The 20,165-nt window shown below is 35.8% G+C and overlaps 1 protein-coding gene across 1 annotated transcript; it reads left to right on the top strand.

The window, feature by feature from the left end:
* Nucleotides 1-1,224: 1,224 nt before the first annotated feature.
* Nucleotides 1,225-19,900, top strand: LOC134004682 (angiopoietin-related protein 5-like). Its single transcript, XM_062444044.1, has 7 exons — nucleotides 1,225-1,241; nucleotides 17,332-17,406; nucleotides 17,622-17,649; nucleotides 17,794-17,885; nucleotides 18,467-18,584; nucleotides 19,012-19,197; nucleotides 19,524-19,900. Exons 2-7 carry the CDS (start codon nucleotides 17,338-17,340, stop codon nucleotides 19,820-19,822), a joined length of 792 nt encoding a protein of 263 aa, XP_062300028.1. The 5' UTR covers nucleotides 1,225-1,241; nucleotides 17,332-17,337; the 3' UTR covers nucleotides 19,823-19,900.
* Nucleotides 19,901-20,165: the final 265 nt, after the last annotated feature.

The following is a 20,165-nucleotide window of genomic DNA, read 5'->3' on the forward strand; positions in this document are numbered from 1 at the left end:
GTCAAACAAAAGTCATTACAACTCATTGTTAATGAACCTTGAATGTCAGAACAGACGTTTGTGCTAATCCATCTGGTAGACATAGACACATTTAAAAAGGGAAATATGTCTACAGAAAGACATTTTACACTGGATGACTGAAAATTCAGATCCACTACTAGCACTAGAAAAGTCAAAGTCAGGGAAACATCAAATGCTCTGGAGACCATGGATATCTGTACAAAATGTCATGGCAATCCATCAACTAGTTCTTCAACTGGACTAAAGTGGTGAATCACCATTCCCAGATTCACACCTGCAGCATGGCTGAAAAAAGGTATAATGGTCCTGGAGCATCATTTTAAAGATGCAAGGAGCAAACACCCCTAAACTCCTGAAAAATTATATTTTTTTATTTTCTAATTTACTCTAAATTCATATGTGTGAAACATTTAACCTTTTATTAATGATTCATAATCATGCAGGCCTGATGACCCAAAACTTATTACAAATCTCTGATAAGAGAATTTCAGTTTATGACATTATGAGGTGAAAATAGTGCGTGATTATCTGTGTCCTCTCCATTATATGATGGCTGTGCACATTTGAAGTTGAAATGTATGGTAAATTATCTTGTGGACATAATATAACAAGATTAAAAAAGTGTCACCTTTCATGACTTTAGGGGCTCTGTAGTGTCACAATTAAATATGTCCTGAAAGAGCTACTAATTTTATTAGTGCAAGGATTTTAAAATGTTTAGGGTTAGGATTTAGGGTTAGGTGGTATTTATAGGAATGCTGGAGGTGGAGCAGTTGTGATGTGGTCCTACTCCTGAAACTTTGCTGAATAAGCTCCATTTTAACTTCATTTTAACTGCACTGCATTAGGCTTCAACAACCCACAGCAAGTATTTCTCGAGTCAGTCTTGGAATGTTGTTTGCCTCAAGGGGTGTAGCCAGATGGTAAAAACAGTCAGAGAAATTGGACTGTAAACACTGTTGGTAATATTCTACTTCAGTAGTGTTAAAATGTCAAAGTTGTGTGACGCACATTTCCAAAATAGCACATTACTTGGGAGGAATAGGGCAAGTTAGATGAGTGGCTGTGTTAGTCAGACTTTGTCCCCACCCAGTCTGCATGACAGTAAATGACTGCATTTATTGCAAACCTGAAGGAGGTGTGGCAGTTTAGTGAGTGGATAAAAGTGCTCCTTGTGTTGTAAATTTTGAGCTGGGATACAAGGTCCATCCACCACACAGGTAAGTGTGTAGAGAAAGAAATGATTTATTATTAATAGTATTATTTTACTCTTCAGATTTCTGAAATTTAACAAAAGATGAAACCTCTCACATTTGTAATGGCGCTTTTCCACTACACCCTTCCAGCACGACTCGCCTCGACTCGCCTCGGTTCTTTTTGCGTTTCCACTAGGGAAAGTACCTGGTACCTGATACTTTCTACTTGGGTAAAGTTAGAAAGAGATTGGCAGATTCGAACTTCAGCGATCAATAGCTCACAAACGAAACATTGTTAAAACATAAAAAATGCCTCTTTCCTATCGTGGTAAGATAGACTATTGACTACAAACTCATTTTCGCCAAAACGAGTTGTCATCCAGGCTGCAGGAAATATATTGCTCTCTATGCGCTGCGGGCGGAGAGGCGAGCGCTTAGGGACCGTCTAGAAAGTGCAGTACCAAAACGAAAAATATTCAATATCTCCACTTTTATTCACTGTAGTCTCACCAAATTCACTCCACACACCAACGGTCACCTGATAATCACACTACAATAGTTATTGTTACAAAATGTGCTTGTGTATAATACTTCAATATCATCACTGTCATGTGCTGTCGTTCCATTGATTTCCCTTCAATAGCATCAATATTATACACAGTCTTCACTATATTCACTCCACACAACAAGGGTCACCTGATAATCATACTACATAAGTGATTTCATAAAAAGGAATTTTATTGTGAAAAATCGTCAATAGCGTTAATATTATACAGTGTAGGATGACCAAAATCATGATACACAACAAGGGTCACCTGGTAATCATACTACAACAGTCATTTCAGAAAAAAAAATCTTTTTGCATATTTTTGGGGAATTTTATTGTGAAAAATTGTCAATAGCGTTAATATTATACAGTGTAGGATGACCAAAATCATGATACACAACAATGGTCACCTGATAATCATACTACAACAGTCATTTCCGAAAAAAATCTTTTTGCATATTTTTGGGGAATTTTATTGTGAAAAATCGTCAATAGCGTTAATATTATACAGTGTAGGATGACCAAAATCATGATACACAACAAGGGTCACCTGATAATCATACTACAACAGTCATTTCCGAAAAAAAATCTTTTTGCATATTTTTGGGGAATTTTATTGTGAAAAATCATCAATAGCGTTAATATTATACAGTGTAGGATGACCAAAATCATGATACATAACAAGGGTCACCTGATAATCATACTACAACAGTCATTTCCGAAAAAAAATCTTTTTGCATATTTTTGGGGAATTTTATTGTGAAAGATCGTCAATAGCGTTAATATTATACAGTGTAGGATGACCAAAATCATGATACACAACAATGGTCACCTGATAATCATACTACAACAGTCATTTCTGAAAAAAAAAAATCTTTTTGCATATTTTTGGGGAATTTTATTGTGAAAAATTGTCAATAGCGTTAATATTATACAGTGTAGGATGACCAAAATCATGATACACAACAATGGTCACCTGATAATCATACTACAACAGTCATTTCCGAAAAAAATCTTTTTGCATATTTTTGGGGAATTTTATTGTGAAAAATCATCAATAGCGTTAATATTATACAGTGTAGGATGACCAAAATCATGATACATAACAAGGGTCACCTGATAATCATACTACAACAGTAATTTCCGAAAAAAAATCTTTTTGCATATTTTTGGGGAATTTTATTGTGAAAGATCGTCAATAGCGTTAATATTATACAGTGTAGGATGACCAAAACCATGATACACAACAATGGTCACCTGATAATCATACTACAACAGTCATTTCTGAAATCTTTTTGCATATTTTTTGGGAATTTTATTGTGAAAAATCGTCAATAGCGTTAATATTATACACTGTATACTCACCAAAATCATGCTACACAACAATGGTCACCTGGTAATCGTACTACAACAGTCATTTCCGAAAAATGTGTTTTTGCATATTTTTGGGGAATTTTATTGTGAAAAATCGTCAATAGCGTTAATATTATACAGTGTATACTCACCAAAATCATGCTACACAACAAAGGTCACCTGATAATCATACTACAACAGTTATTTCAGAAAAATGTGTTTTTGCATATTTTTGGGGAATTTTATTGTGAAAGAACGTCAATAGCGTTAATATTATACAGTGTAGGATGACCAAAATCATGATACAAAACAAGGGTCACCTGATAATCATACTACAAAAGTAATTTCCGAAAAAAAATCTTTTTGCATATTTTTGGGGAATTTTATTGTGAAAAATCGTCAATAGCGTTAATATTATACGGTGTATACTCACCAAAATCATGCTACACAACAATGGTCACCTGATAATCATACTACAACAGTTATTTCAGAAAAATGTGTTTTTGCATATTTTTGGGGAATTTTATTGTGAAAGATCGTCAATAGCGTTAATATTATACAGTGTAGGATGACCAAAATCATGATACACAACAATGGTCACCTGATAATCATACTACAACAGTCATTTCTGATAAAAAATCGTTTTGCATATTTTTTGGGAATTTTATTGTGAAAAATCGTCAATAGCGTTAATATTATACACTGTATACTCACCAAAATCATGCTACACAACAATGGTCACCTGATAATCGTACTACAACAGTCATTTCCGAAAAATGTGTTTTTGCATATTTTTGGGGAATTTAATTGTGGAAAATCGTCAATAGCGTTAATATTATACAGTGTATACTCACCAAAATCATGATACACAACAATGGTCACCTGATAATCATACTACAACAGTTTTTTCAGAAAAATGTGTTTTAGCATATTTTTGGGGAATTTTATTGTGAAAGATCGTCAATAGCATTAATATTATACAGTGTAGGATGACCAAAATCATGATACACAACAAGGGTCACCTGATAATCATACTACAACAGTCATTTCCGAAAAAAAAATCTTTTTGCATATTTTTGGGGAATTTTATTGTGAAAAATCGTCAATAGCTTTAATATTATACACCTTATAATCACCAAAATCATACTACACAACAATGGTCACCTGATAATCGTACTACAACAGTCATTTCCGAAAAAAAATCTTTTTGCATATTTTTGGGGAATTTTATTGTGAAAAATCGTCAATAGCGTTAATATTATACAGTGTAGGATGACCAAAATCATAATAGAAAACAATGGTCACCTGATAATCATACTACAACAGTCATTTCCGAAAAAAAATCTTTTTGCATATTTTTGGGGAATTTTATTGTGAAAAATCGTCAATAGCGTTAATATTATACACTGTATACTCACCAAAATCATGCTACACAACAATGGTCACCTGATAATCGTACTACAACAGTTATTTCAGAAAAATGTGTTTTTGCATACTTTTGGGGGATTTTATTGTGAAAAATCGTCAATAGCGTTAATATTATACAGTGTAGGATGACCAAAATCATGATACACAACAATGGTCACCTGATAATCATACTACAACAGTCATTTCTGATAAAAAATCTTCTTGCATATTTTTGGGGAATTTTATTGTGAAAAATCGTCAATAGCGTTAATATTATACAGTGTAGGATGACCAAAATCATGATACACAACAATGGTCACCTGATAATCATACTACAACCGTCATTTCTGATAAAAAATCTTTCTGCATATTTTTTGGGAATTTTATTGTATACTCACCAAAATCATGCTACACAACAATGGTCACCTGATAATCATACTACAACAGTTATTTCAGAAAAATGTGTTTTTGCATATTTTTGGGGAATTTTATTGTGAAAGATCGTCAAAAGCGTTAATATTATACAGTGTAGGATGACCAAAATCATGATACACAACAATGGTCACCTGATAAGCATACTACAACAGTCATTTCTGATAAAAAATCTTTTTGCATATTTTTTGGGAATTTTATTGTGAAAAATCGTCAATAGCGTTAATATTATACGGTGTATACTCACCAAAATCATGCTACACAACAATGGTCACCTGATAATCGTACTACAACAGTCATTTCCGAAAAATGTGTTTTTGCATATTTTTGGGGAATTTAATTGTGGAAAATCGTCAATAGCGTTAATATTATACAGTGTATACTCACCAAAATCATGATACACAACAATGGTCACCTGATAATCATACTACAACAGTTTTTTCAGAAAAATGTGTTTTAGCATATTTTTGGGGAATTTTATTGTGAAAGATCGTCAATAGCATTAATATTATACAGTGTAGGATGACCAAAATCATGATACACAACAAGGGTCACCTGATAATCATACTACAACAGTCATTTCCGAAAAAAGAAATCTTTTTGCATATTTTTGGGGAATTTTATTGTGAAAAATCGTCAATAGCGTTAATATTATACACTGTATACTCACCAAAATCATACTACACAACAATGGTCACCTGATAATCGTACTACAACAGTCATTTCCGAAAAATGTGTTTTTGCATATTTTTGGGGAATTTTATTGTGAAAGATCGTCAATAGCGTTAATATTATACAGTGTATACTCACCAAAATCATGCTACACAACAAAGGTCACCTGATAATCATACTACAACAGTTATTTCAGAAAAATGTGTTTTGCATATTTTTGGGGAATTTTATTGTGAAAGATCGTCAATAGCGTTAATATTATACAGTGTAGGATGACCAAAATCATGATACACAACAAGGGTCACCTGATAATCATACTACAAAAGTCATTTCCGAAAAAAAATATTTTTGCATATTTTTGGGGAATTTTATTGTGAAAAATCGTCAATAGCGTTAATATTATACGGTGTATACTCACCAAAATCATGCTACACAACAATGGTCACCTGATAATCATACTACAACAGTTATTTCAGAAAAATGTGTTTTTGCATATTTTTGGGGAATTTTATTGTGAAAGATCGTCAATAGCGTTAATATTATACAGTGTAGGATGACCAAAATCATGATACACAACAATGGTCACCTGATAATCATACTACAACAGTCATTTCTGATAAAAAATCTTTTTGCATATTTTTTGGGAATTTTATTGTATACTCACCAAAATCATGCTACACAACAATGGTCACCTGATAATCGTACTACAACAGTCATTTCCGAAAAAAAATCTTTTTGCATATTTTTGGGGAATTTTATTGTGAAAAATCGTCAATAGCGTTAATATTATACAGTGTAGGATGACCAAAATCATAATAGACAACAATGGTCACCTGATAATCATACTACAACAGTCATTTCCGAAAAAAAATCTTTTTGCATATTTTTGGGGAATTTTATTGTGAAAAATCGTCAATAGCGTTAATATTATACACTGTATACTCACCAAAATCATGCTACACAACAATGGTCACCTGATAATCGTACTACAACAGTTATTTCAGAAAAATGTGGTTTTGCATATTTTTGGGGAATTTTATTGTGAAAAATCGTCAATAGCATTAATATTATACAGTGTAGGATGACCAAAATCATGATACACAACAAGGGTCACCTGATAATCATACTACAACAGTCATTTCCGAAAAAAAATCTTTTTGCATATTTTTGGGGAATTTTATTGTGAAAAATCGTCAATAGCGTTAATATTATACAGTGTAGGATGACCAAAATCATAATAGACAACAATGGTCACCTGATAATCATACTACAACAGTCATTTCCGAAAAAAAATCTTTTTGCATATTTTTGGGGAATTTTATTGTGAAAAATCGTCAATAGCGTTAATATTATACACTGTATACTCACCAAAATCATGCTACACAACAATGGTCACCTGATAATCGTACTACAACAGTTATTTCAGAAAAATGTGTTTTTGCATACTTTTGGGGAATTTTATTGTGAAAAATCGTCAATAGCGTTAATATTATACAGTGTAGGATGACCAAAATCATGATACACAACAAGGGTCACCTGATAATCGTACTACAACAGTCATTTCCGAAAAAAAATCTTTTTGCATATTTTTGGGGAATTTTATTGTGAAAAATCGTCAATAGCGTTAATATTATACACTGTCTACTCACCAAAATCATGCTACACAACAATGGTCACCTGATAATCGTACTACAACAGTCATTTCCGAAAAAAAATCTTTTTGCATATTTTTGGGGAATTTTATTGTGAAAAATCGTCAATAGCGTTAATATTATACACTGTATACTCACCAAAATCATGCTACACAACAATGGTCACCTGATAATCGTACTACAACAGTTATTTCAGAAAAATGTGTTTTTGCATACTTTTGGGGAATTTTATTGTGAAAAATCGTCAATAGCGTTAATATTATACAGTGTAGGATGACCAAAATCATGATACACAACAAGGGTCACCTGATAATCGTACTACAACAGTCATTTCCGAAAAAAAATCTTTTTGCATATTTTTGGGGAATTTTATTGTGAAAAATCGTCAATAGCGTTAATATTATACACTGTCTACTCACCAAAATCATGCTACACAACAATGGTCACCTGATAATCGTACTACAACAGTCATTTCCGAAAAAAAATCTTTTTGCATATTTTTGGGGAATTTTATTGTGAAAAATCGTCAATAGCGTTAATATTATACAGTGTAGGATGACCAAAATCATGATACACAACAATGGTCACCTGATAATCATACTACAACAGTCATTTCCGAAAAAAAATCTTTTTGCATATTTTTGGGGAATTTTATTGTGAAAAATCGTCAATAGCGTTAATATTATAAACTGTATACTCACCAAAATCATGCTACACAACAATGGTCACCTGATAATCGTACTACAACAGTCATTTCCGAAAAAAAATCTTTTTGCATATTTTTGGGGAATTTTATTGTGAAAAATCGTCAATAGCGTTAATATTATACAGTGTATACTCACCAAAATCATGCTACACAACAATGGTCACCTGATAATCGTACTACAACAGTTATTTCAGAAAAATGTGTTTTTGCATATTTTTTGGGGAATTTTAGTGTGAAAAATCATCAATAGCGTTATTATTATACAGTGTAGGATGACCAAAATCATGATACATAACAAGGGTCACCTGATAATCATACTACAACAGTCATTTCCGAAAAAAAATCTTTTTGCATATTTTTGGGGAATTTTATTGTGAAGAATCATCAATAGCGTTAATATTATACAGTGTAGGATGACCAAAATCATGATACACAACAAGGGTCACCTGATAATCGTACTACAACAGTCATTTCCGAAAAAAATCTTTTTGCATATTTTTGGGGAATTTTATTGTGAAAAATCGTCAATAGCGTTAATATTATACAGTGTATACTCACCAAAATCATGCTACACAACAATGGTCACCTGATAATCGTACTACAACAGTTATTTCAGAAAAATGTGTTTTTGCATATTTTTGGGGAATTTTATTGTGAAAAATCATCAATAGCGTTAATATTATACAGTGTAGGATGACCAAAATCATGATACATAACAAGGGTCACCTGATAATCATACTACAACAGTCATTTCCGAAAAAAAATCTTTTTGCATATTTTTGGGGAATTTTATTGTGAAAAATCGTCAATAGCGTTAATATTATACAGTGTATACTCACCAAAATCATGCTACACAACAAGGGTCACCTGATAATCGTACTACAACAGTCATTTTCGAAAAAAATCTTTTTGCATATTTTTGGGGAATTTTATTGTGAAAAATCGTCAATAGCGTTAATATTATACAGTGTATACTCACCAAAATCATGATACACAACAATGGTCACCTGATAATCGTACTACAACAGTCATTTCCGAAAAAAAATCTTTTTGCATATTTTTGGGGAATTTTATTGTGAAAAATCGTCAATAGCGTTAATATTATACAGTGTAGGATGACCAAAATCATGATACACAACAATGGTCACCTGATAATCATACTACAACAGTCATTTCCGAAAAAAAACTTTTTGCATATTTTTGGGGAATTTTATTGTGAAAAATCGTCAATAGCGTTAATATTATACACTGTATACTCACCAAAATCATGCTACACAACAATGGTCACCTGATAATCGTACTACAACAGTTATTTCAGAAAAATGTGTTTTTGCATATTTTTGGGGAATTTTATTGTGAAAAATCATCAATAGCGTTAATATTATACAGTGTATACTCACCAAAATCATGCTACACAACAATGGTCACCTGATAATCGTACTACAACAGTTATTTCAGAAAAATTTATTTTTGCATATATTTGGGGAATTTTATTGTGAAAAATCGTCAATAGCGTTAATATTATACAGTGTATACTCACCAAAATCATGCTACACAACAATGGTCACCTGATAATCATACTACAACAGTTATTTCAGAAAAATGTGTTTTTGCATATTTTTGGGGAATTTTATTGTGAAAAATCGTTAATAGCGTTAATATTATACAGTGTATACTCACCAAAATCATGCTACACAACAATGGTCACCTGATAATCGTACTACAACAGTCATTTCCGAAAAAAAATCTTTTTGCATATTTTTGGGGAATTTTATTGTAAAAAATCGTCAATAGCGTTAATATTATACAGTGTAGGATGACCAAAATCATGATACACAACAAGGGTCACCTGATAATCATACTACAACAGTCATTTCCGAAAAAATCTTTTTGCATATTTTTGGGGAATTTTATTGTGAACAATCGTCAATAGCGTTAATATTATACAGTGTAGGATGACCAAAATCATGATACACAACAAGGGTCACCTGATAATCATACTACAACAGTCATTTCCGAAAAAAAATCTTTTTGCATATTTTTGGGGAATTTTATTGTAAAAAATCGTCAATTGCGTTAATATTATACAGTGTAGGATGACCAAAATCATGATACACAACAAGGGTCACCTGATAATCATACTACAACAGTCATTTCCGAAAAAAATCTTTTTGCATATTTTTGGGGAATTTTATTGTGAAAAATCGTCAATAGCGTTAATATTATACACTGTATACTCACCAAAATCATGCTACACAACAATGGTCACCTGATAATCGTACTACAACAGTCATTTCAGAAAAATGTGTTTTTGCATATTTTTGGGGAATTTTATTGTGAAAAATCGTCAATAGCGTTAATATTATACAGTGTAGGATGACCAAAATCATGATACACAACAAAGGTCACCTGATAATCATACTACAAAAGTCATTTCCGGAAAAAAATCTTTTTGCATATTTTTGGGGAATTTTATTGTGAGAAATCGTCAATAGCGATAATATTATACACTGTATACCCCATCCTGAGGAGAGCGGAAAGGGCGCAGCTGAAGAGATTGGTTGGCGTGGGACTCAGACCAGACCTTAGGATGGAATGCAGGATTAGCACGGAAAGGGCATGTAGCTCACCCACCCTTTTTGTCGACACAATAGCCAACAAGAATGTAGTCTTGAGCGAAAGCCATTTCAGCTCAACCGTTTCCAGAGGCTTGAACACACCCCCCAACGATAGGAATAAGTAACCCTGGTCGAGGGAGCCCGGGCCCCCTGCAAAGTACCCACTACAGACTGGGGGAATCCCAAGGCTAGAAATTCGGCCCTCTCAGGGGCCATGCCCAAAGCCTGAGGCCCTGGGGAAAAGGATGAAAAAGAGTTCCCTCGGCCTGTGACAGGAGGTCCCGGCGAATGGGTACCTCCCACGGTTGTCCCTGAAGAAGGGGCGGAATCTCGGCAAACCAAATCATCTAGGGCCAATTGGGGGCCACCAGGATGAGGCTGGACTCTCTGTAGGAGTTGGTGCAGGAGGAGGAAGGGAGGGAAGGCATACAGGAGGCCCAGTGGCCACTGATGTGCCATCAAATCCGTGGGAGGATTGTCCCTCCCCATGGAGAAAAAGAGGGGACAATGAGTGTTCTCCCTGGATGCAAAAAGATCTGCCACGGCTGTGCCGTAGCGATCTCATATTCCGCTCACAACCTCTGGATGCAGCTGCCACTCTCCGGGGAGGGGTCCCCCCCTGGAGAGCCGATCTACAGCAAGGTTCTCCCGACCCGGCACGTATGTGGCCCTCAGGGACTTGAACTGGGGATGAGCCCACTCCCATATTGCCCGAGCCAATCTGCACAGGCGAGGGGAACCTAGGCCCCCTTGCCTGTTGATATATGCCGCCGCTACTGTACTGTCTGTTCTCACCAGCTCATGGCAGTCCTGTAGCTCTGGCAGGAAGTGCAGAAAAGCCAGATGGATAGCCTGCAGCTCCAAAACATTTATGTGCTGCGCTAACCAGGGTCCGTGCCAAAGGCCGCTGATGCCCTCGCCTTCGTGGACAGCCCCCCAGCCTACCAGGGATGCATCTGATGACACCACCTGGCGACGCAACACAAGCCCCAGTACCGTCCCACGTGCCAAGTTGGTCGGCCGCCGCCACCAACGGAGATACACACACAGTCTGCCCATCACCAATACGCTGGCCTGCAGATTCCTCTGTGGGCAAAATCCAAGGCCCAGGAGGCAGCGCTGCACTGGGCGCATGTTCAGAAGAGCCAGGGGTATGACATGCACTGTGGCTACCATTAACCCCAAGAGGCGGAGACATAGCCTCCAGGTCACCCTGGCCCCAAGCCGGAACTGGGACAAGCAAGCCCTGAGGGCGGCCTGTCTCACAGGAGTCAAGCAAAGAGTCCCTGCCCTGGCATCCAAACACATGCCTAGGAACTCCGTGGACTGTGAGGGCTGGAGCCTGCTCTTCTTCCTGTTGAGGTGCAGGCCTAGGTACTCTAAGTGCTGCTGGAGAAGAGCCTCATCTCTGTGGCACTGCCCCTCCGAGCGAGCACACACGTTGGCCTCCAAAAGGACCCGTAGATCACTGGAAGCAGCAGAACCTAATTGAGGTGGTCTTGGCTGTGGGGCTGGTACCGGCCCCGCCGGAGCATACCAGACATCTCTTGTGTGACCGGCAAACCGGTGTCACGAGCCGCCATGCTTTCACCAGCCCGGGTAGCAAAGACAGTCGCAGCAATCCAGAGAGGGGCCCGTAGACCAGCTCTCCCAAACTCAAAGTAAGTGGATATTGTGCACACAAGCCGTCTAAACACCCCCCCCCCCCCCCCACATATGGAATATGTGGGATGGAGAGATAGTCTTGACACGATATAGAACATATGTTAGAATATATATTAATAATTTTTCCTCAAGCTATTTTTTATATTCAAAGTCAAATGTTATCCACCAATAAGAAAATATAGTAGACCTAAGGAGAACACCAATGCCCATGTTGCACATATTTAAATCGCTCAAATATATAACCAGTTCAGTTTATTGTTTCAGACAATACTGTCAATACTGTAAAAGGAGCTCACACCTGAGTCAGAGTCCTTTGAAAAGCTTAATAAATGGTTAGATTGCCATCACCTATCAAATAATGAAAAACTATGTACAGATGTTTCAGTTGTGCAAATGTGGCATGATTTTGGTGAGTATACAGTGTATCATATTAAGGTATTGACGATTTTTCACAATAAAATTCCCCAAAAATATGCAAAAAGAATTTTTTTCGGAAATGACTGTTGTAGTATGATTATCAGGTGACCCTTGTTGTGTATCATGATTTTGGTCATCCTACACTGTATAATATTAACGCTATTGACGATTTTTCACAATAAAATTCCCCAAAAATATGCAAAAGGATTTTTTTTCGGAAATGACTGTTGTAGTATGATTATCAGGTGACCCTTGTTGTGTATCATGATTTTGGTCATCCTACACTGTATAATATTAACGCTATTGACGATTTTTCACAATAAAATTCCCCAAAAATATGCAAACGGATTTTTTTCGGAAATGACTGTTGTAGTACGATTATCAGGTGACCATTGTTGTGTAGCATGATTTTGGTGAGTATACAGTGTATAATATTAACGCTATTGACGATTTTTCACAGTAAAATTCCCCAAAAATATGCAAAAAGATTTTTTTTCGGAAATGACTGTTGTAGTATGATTATCAGGTGACCCTTGTTGTGTATCATGATTTTGGTCATCCTACACTGTATAATATTAACGCTATTGATGATTTTTCACAATAAAATTCCCCAAAAATATGCAAAAAGATTTTTTTTCGGAAATGACTGTTGTAGTATGATTATCAAGTGACCATTGTTGTGTAGCATGATTTTGGTGAGTATACAGTGTATAATATTAACGCTATTGACGATTTTTCACAATAAAATTCTCCAAAAATATGCAAAAATATTTTTTTTCGGAAATGACTGTTGTAGTATGATTATCAAGTGACCCTTGTTGTGTATCATGATTTTGGTCATCCTACACTGTATAATATTAACACTATTGACAATTTTTCACAATAAAATTCCCCAAAAATATGCAAAAACACATTTTTCTGAAATAACTGTTGTAGTACGATTATCAGGTGACCATTGTTGTGTAGCATGATTTTGGTGAGTATACAGTGTATAATATTAACGCTATTGACGATTTTTCACAGTCAAATTCCCCAAAAATATGCAAAAAGATTTTTTTTCGGAAATGACTGTTGTAGTATGATTATCAGGTGACCCTTGTTGTGTATCATGATTTTGGTCATCCTACACTGTATAATATTAACGCTATTGACAATTTTTCACAATAAAATTCCCCAAAAATATGCAAAAACACATTTTTCTGAAATAACTGTTGTAGTACGATTATCAGGTGACCATTGTTGTGTAGCATGATTTTGGTGAGTATACAGTGTATAATATTAACGCTATTGACGATTTTTCACAGTAAAATTCCCCAAAAATATGCAAAAAGATTTTTTTTCGGAAATGACTGTTGTAGTATGATTATCAAGTGACCCTTGTTGTGTATCATGATTTTGGTCATCCTACACTGTATAATATTAACGCTATTGACGATTTTTCACAATAAAATTCCCCAAAAATATGCAAAAGGATTTTTTTTCGGAAATGACTGTTGTAGTATGATTATCAGGTGACCCTTGTTGTGTATCATGATTTTGGTCATCCTACACTGTATAATATTAACGCTATTGACGATTTTTCACAATAAAATTCCCCAAAAATATGCAAACGGATTTTTTTCGGAAATGACTGTTGTAGTACGATTATCAGGTGACCATTGTTGTGTAGCATGATTTTGGTGAGTATACAGTGTATAATATTAACGCTATTGACGATTTTTCACAGTCAAATTCCCCAAAAATATGCAAAAAGATTTTTTTTCGGAAATGACTGTTGTAGTATGATTATCAGGTGACCCTTGTTGTGTATCATGATTTTGGTCATCCTACACTGTATAATATTAACGCTATTGACAATTTTTCACAATAAAATTCCCCAAAAATATGCAAAAACACATTTTTCTGAAATAACTGTTGTAGTACGATTATCAGGTGACCATTGTTGTGTAGCATGATTTTGGTGAGTATACAGTGTATAATATTAACGCTATTGACGATTTTTCACAGTAAAATTCCCCAAAAATATGCAAAAAGATTTTTTTTCGGAAATGACTGTTGTAGTATGATTATCAAGTGACCCTTGTTGTGTATCATGATTTTGGTCATCCTACACTGTATAATATTAACGCTATTGACGATTTTTCACAATAAAATTCCCCAAAAATATGCAAAAGGATTTTTTTTCGGAAATGACTGTTGTAGTATGATTATCAGGTGACCCTTGTTGTGTATCATGATTTTGGTCATCCTACACTGTATAATATTAACGCTATTGACGATTTTTCACAATAAAATTCCCCAAAAATATGCAAACGGATTTTTTTCGGAAATGACTGTTGTAGTACGATTATCAGGTGACCATTGTTGTGTAGCATGATTTTGGTGAGTATACAGTGTATAATATTAACGCTATTGACGATTTTTCACAGTAAAATTCCCCAAAAATATGCAAAAAGATTTTTTTTCGGAAATGACTGTTGTACTATGATTATCAGGTGACCCTTGTTGTGTATCATGATTTTGGTCATCCTACACTGTATAATATTAACGCTATTGATGATTTTTCACAATAAAATTCCCCAAAAATATGCAAAAAGATTTTTTTTCGGAAATGACTGTTGTAGTATGATTATCAAGTGACCCTTGTTGTGTATCATGATTTTGGTCATCCTACACTGTATAATATTAACACTATTGACGATTTTTCACAATAAAATTCCCCAAAAATATGCAAAAAAACATTTTTCTGAAATAACTGTTGTAGTACGATTATAAGGTGACCATTGTTGTGTAGCATGATTTTGGTGAGTATACAGTGTATAATATTAACGCTATTGACGATTTTTCACAATAAAATTCTCCAAAAATATGCAAAAATATTTTTTTTCGGAAATGACTGTTGTAGTATGATTATCAGGTGACCCTTGTTGTGTATCATGATTTTGGTCATCCTACACTGTATAATATTAACGTTATTGACAATTTTTCACAATAAAATTCCCCAAAAATATGCAAAAACACATTTTTCTGAAATAACTGTTGTAGTACGATTATCAGGTGACCATTGTTGTGTAGCATGATTTTGGTGAGTATACACTGTATAATATTAACGCTATTGACGATTTTTCACAGTCAAATTCCCCAAAAATATGCAAAACGATTTTTTTTCGGAAATGACTGTTGTAGTATGATTATCAGGTGACCATTGTCGTGTAGCATGATTTTGGTCATCCTACACTGTATAATATTGATGATATTGAAGATTATTGAATATAAAAAATCTCCAAAATTATATAAAAACTAATTTCCCCAAAATAAATGTTGTAGTATAATTATCAGGTGACCCTTGTTGTGTAGCATGATTTTGGTCATCCTACACTGTATAATATTAACACTATTGACGATATTTCAAAATAAAATTCCCCAAAAATATGCAAACTTTTTTTTTTCCTGAAATAACTGTTGTAGTATGATTATTAGGTGACCATTGTTGTGTAGCATGATTTTGGTCATCCTACACTGTATAATATTAACGCTATTGACGATTTTTCACAATAAAATTCCCCAAAAATATGCAAAAAGATTTTTTATGAAATAACTGTTGTAGTGTGATTATCAGGTGACCGTTGGTGTGTGGAGTGAATTTGGTGAGACTACAGTGAATAAAAGAGATATTGAATATTTTTTTCTTTGGTACTGCACTTTGTAGACGGTCCCTAAGCGCTTGCCTCTCCGCCCGCAGCGCATAGAGAGCAATATATTTCCTGCAGCCTGGATGACAACTCGTTTTGGCGAAAATGAGTTTGTAGTCAATAGTCTACCTTACTACGATAGGAAAGAGACATTTTTTATGTTTTAACAATGTTTCGTTTATGAGCTATTGATCGCTGAAGTTCGAATCTGCCAATCTCTTTCTAACTTTACCCAAGTATACTTTTTTAGTACCTGCTCTGGTGAGGTTCCAATGGCGCTTTTCCACTACACCGTTCCAGCACGACTCGCCTCGACTCGCCTCGGTTCTTTTTGCATTTCCACTAGGGAAAGTACCTGGTACCTGGTCCTTTTTTAGTACCTGCTCTGGTGAGGTTCCAAGCGAGCAAGCCGGTACTAAAATGTGACGTCGACACACTGCTGGCCGCTGATTGGTAGTTGTCGCTGGAAGAGTCATGAGCCGTCCCACACAAAAATCAAACCCGGCATTTTTAAATACCGGCAGCAGCGTTACAACCATAGTTACAGATATACGGCTCAATTTTCTTGCTTTGTGTGTGACAAAAAGCCTCATACAGCAGCAAATACACCACTGCCTCAATGTCCTCCATTGTTCATGTGTTTTGTGTCGCGTATAAAAGAAGTCACAGCAGTTTCGCGGAGCGGTGCTATGACGACCCCGCCCACGTGGAGTAGGTACTTTTTGGTAATGGAAAAGGTCTGTTCTGGTACCGTACCGAGGGGAGCCGAGTCGAGGCGAGTCGTGCTGGAACTGTGTAGTGGAAAAGCTCCATAAGTATGTCCCCTATGAGTTGAATGGCAGTTTTCATTTAACATGCATTAATGAAATGCTGTGTTATATCTGTCATGCCTGTTTAGAAAACATTAAGGTTACATTATGAATAACATGACACTTTTAACCTCTGAATAACAGGTTACAATGGAGAGTAAGGTTGGGGGCTGTGGGCTGATCTTGGCCTTTCTCTTGAGCTGCCCAGTGCAGGCTGAGGTATACAATATAAAACTACACTACAACACCATTTCTCTCCAATGTCCTTCACTTACTGTCTTTAATATGTTTCAGTTTAATATATTTAATTTAACTTTAATATGTTGATTCTGAGCTCTGGCTGTTGTGGCTGGGTTTTTTTTAATTTATTTTTTTACATTGCACATTTACACTACCTCAAGTCTCACTTAAAACTGTTTCTGTGGTATTGTTAGAACCAGCAGAGGGCAGTGTCTCCTCAAGGTATGGAGTGCTATTATTGCTTACTGTATAGTTACAATTTCATATAGTTAACAACTTATGGAAGTACAAGGCACCATTTATTTAAATGTTACTTTTGGTCATCATATTCTTGTTGTTCTCTGTCTCTTGTCATGTAAACCTCAGGAACAGACTGCACACAGATTAAGGTTCTCTTGCCACAAGCATCCAGTGGGGTTTATGTAATCCAGCCTCCCGGAGTGAAAACCCCCTTTAAGGTATCACACTATACATTACAAATGGCACAAAATGTGCATAGTATACATTCATTCTATTAGCAGTAGCTTTTGACCAAAGTGACTTCAATCAGTGTTGAGAATACTTCCTCATATTCTGTTCTATGTTGCAGGTGCATTCAGTAACAAATACTGCATGCAAATTATATTTTCTTAGAGCGAGATGGAAAGAGAAGTTTAGACTGAGAGTTATAGCTTTGCTTTGACAGTAGGACTAGTCATTGTTCATCTTTGTGAATGTGAAGGCTCTTAAGCCTACGTGCCCTGAGTTCAGGTAGGTGGGCGTGGTGCTAGTGACCACTCCATAGGCAAATATTAGCATAATGCAAATGGTAATAGGCACATGCATACGCATGATTATCATCCACTAACATAAATTAAGTCAACCTGTCATCTATAACAGAATTTGTAAAAATTTGGAGTTTGTATTTCACTTCTAAAAATGTAACCCATAATGGAATCTTTTCCAAAGCTTTGTAGAATATGTCTCAGTCTTGAAAAAATGTGTAAAAAAAACGGACAGTTTGTCATCTTAGCATGTATTCTCTTCTCCACTTGCTCAGGTGTACTGTGAGATGCAGTCAGATGGAGGTTGGACAGTGTTTCAGAAACGCAGTGGTGGAGCGGTTTCCTTTAACAGGAAATGGGCTGCATATAAAAATGGTTTTGGAAGCCTGACACGTAAGTTAAGTATTCAACTACTGTAGTAACTGCTGTGTGTGTAATTGTCAGTCATTATAAATCCTGTAACCATTTAAAACTGGTGGGGGTTGTTGAAGCGTGACAGGCATGTAGTTTGAGATGAGTGATAAACCTTATCAAACACACATAAAAAATATCCCACAAACGTTTTTGGAACAGATCCAATTACAAGCACATATTGTGACCCTTAGCTTTAAGTTGAGTTTGAATCATTGATTGATTTATCTGCAGGCAAACTGAAATACTTGCATCCCGCACCAAGCAGACAGTTGCTGTTATAAGGAGATTTTGAATAAAAGCATCAGCCAAGTGTTACTCATATCAAAGACTGTCTTTCTTTCTTCTAACTACTAATTGGAAAGTTTTTTCAGAAAAACATAAACCCTTTCTCTGCTGATTCCCTCAGATGACCACTGGCTTGGTCTGCAAAAGGTTTTCTCTCTGACCAAGAACAAAACCAAAAGATGGAGTTTGAGGGTCGACCTGTGGGACCATGAAGGTGGCACTGCTTTCGCTGAGTACGGACACTTCAGATTAGGCAATGGGAAAACGGCTTTCAAACTGCATGTTAGGAAATACAATGGGAATGCAGGTACTGCGGGCTCTTCTGACAACTACTTCTTAGGTTTTCTTATTATTTTCTTTGCTTTTTATAAACACCTAGATAGTGTTTTTGCCTTACTTGTGGACTCTTCCTACTTCTGTATTCTCTGAAAGATTCAGGTGTAGTTCTGTTTGCTTTGAAGCAACAGCGCCCTCTTCTAGTTTTATGGTGTAAAGCAATCCATCAGCTCACACTACAATCTTGATACACAAGTGTACAGCTCATTTGTAATGTGTCTAAATGAATGAAGAGTTAATTTAATCATGATAAAAATCCTACATATGACATTAAATGGTTTTCAAATCTCTCCAAAGGTGATGCCATCCGTGGGGCCTATCCAGGCATTGACCAGAATGGCTATGGCTTCAGTACCATTGATCGGGACAATGATGGATGCTCCCCATGCATCTTTGGCGACATTGCTGAAAGGGAATGTTCCTCTTCAGATGGCGGAGGCTGGTGGTACAGCCGTTGTGGCTCTGCCAGTCTAAATGGTGACTGGCATCCTGCTGGTGACCACATCGGTTGGGCGTCAGGCCTCCACTGGAAAACCTGGAAAACTCCTGCCCCTTACTCCGTTAAGGCCACCAGGATGATGATCAAGTGTATGTGAGAGGGCACCAACCACAACTACACCAACCAGCATGACATTTATACATTAACTGTAAATGTTGACATATATTTATGTGCTTTTTAAGGTCCTCCTTCACTCTATAAATAATATCAATACAAATATTGACTTATGTTATTTTATTGGAGAAAAAACATGGCAGACACAAAGTATTTTCAAACCATACACAGAAAGTTCACTTCACAGAACCAGTATTACAGCCTCAGGGCAACTTTTACTTAAAATATTATTGTGTCCAACAAATCTATTAAATTAGAATCATGTTGTAAACATTGAATGATTCTTGAATATTAATTTTTATCCGTGTTTTCATCATCATACCAAA

Source organism: Scomber scombrus, chromosome 22 (assembly GCF_963691925.1).
Source record: "Scomber scombrus chromosome 22, fScoSco1.1, whole genome shotgun sequence".
NCBI classification, from domain to species: Eukaryota; Metazoa; Chordata; class Actinopteri; order Scombriformes; family Scombridae; genus Scomber; species Scomber scombrus.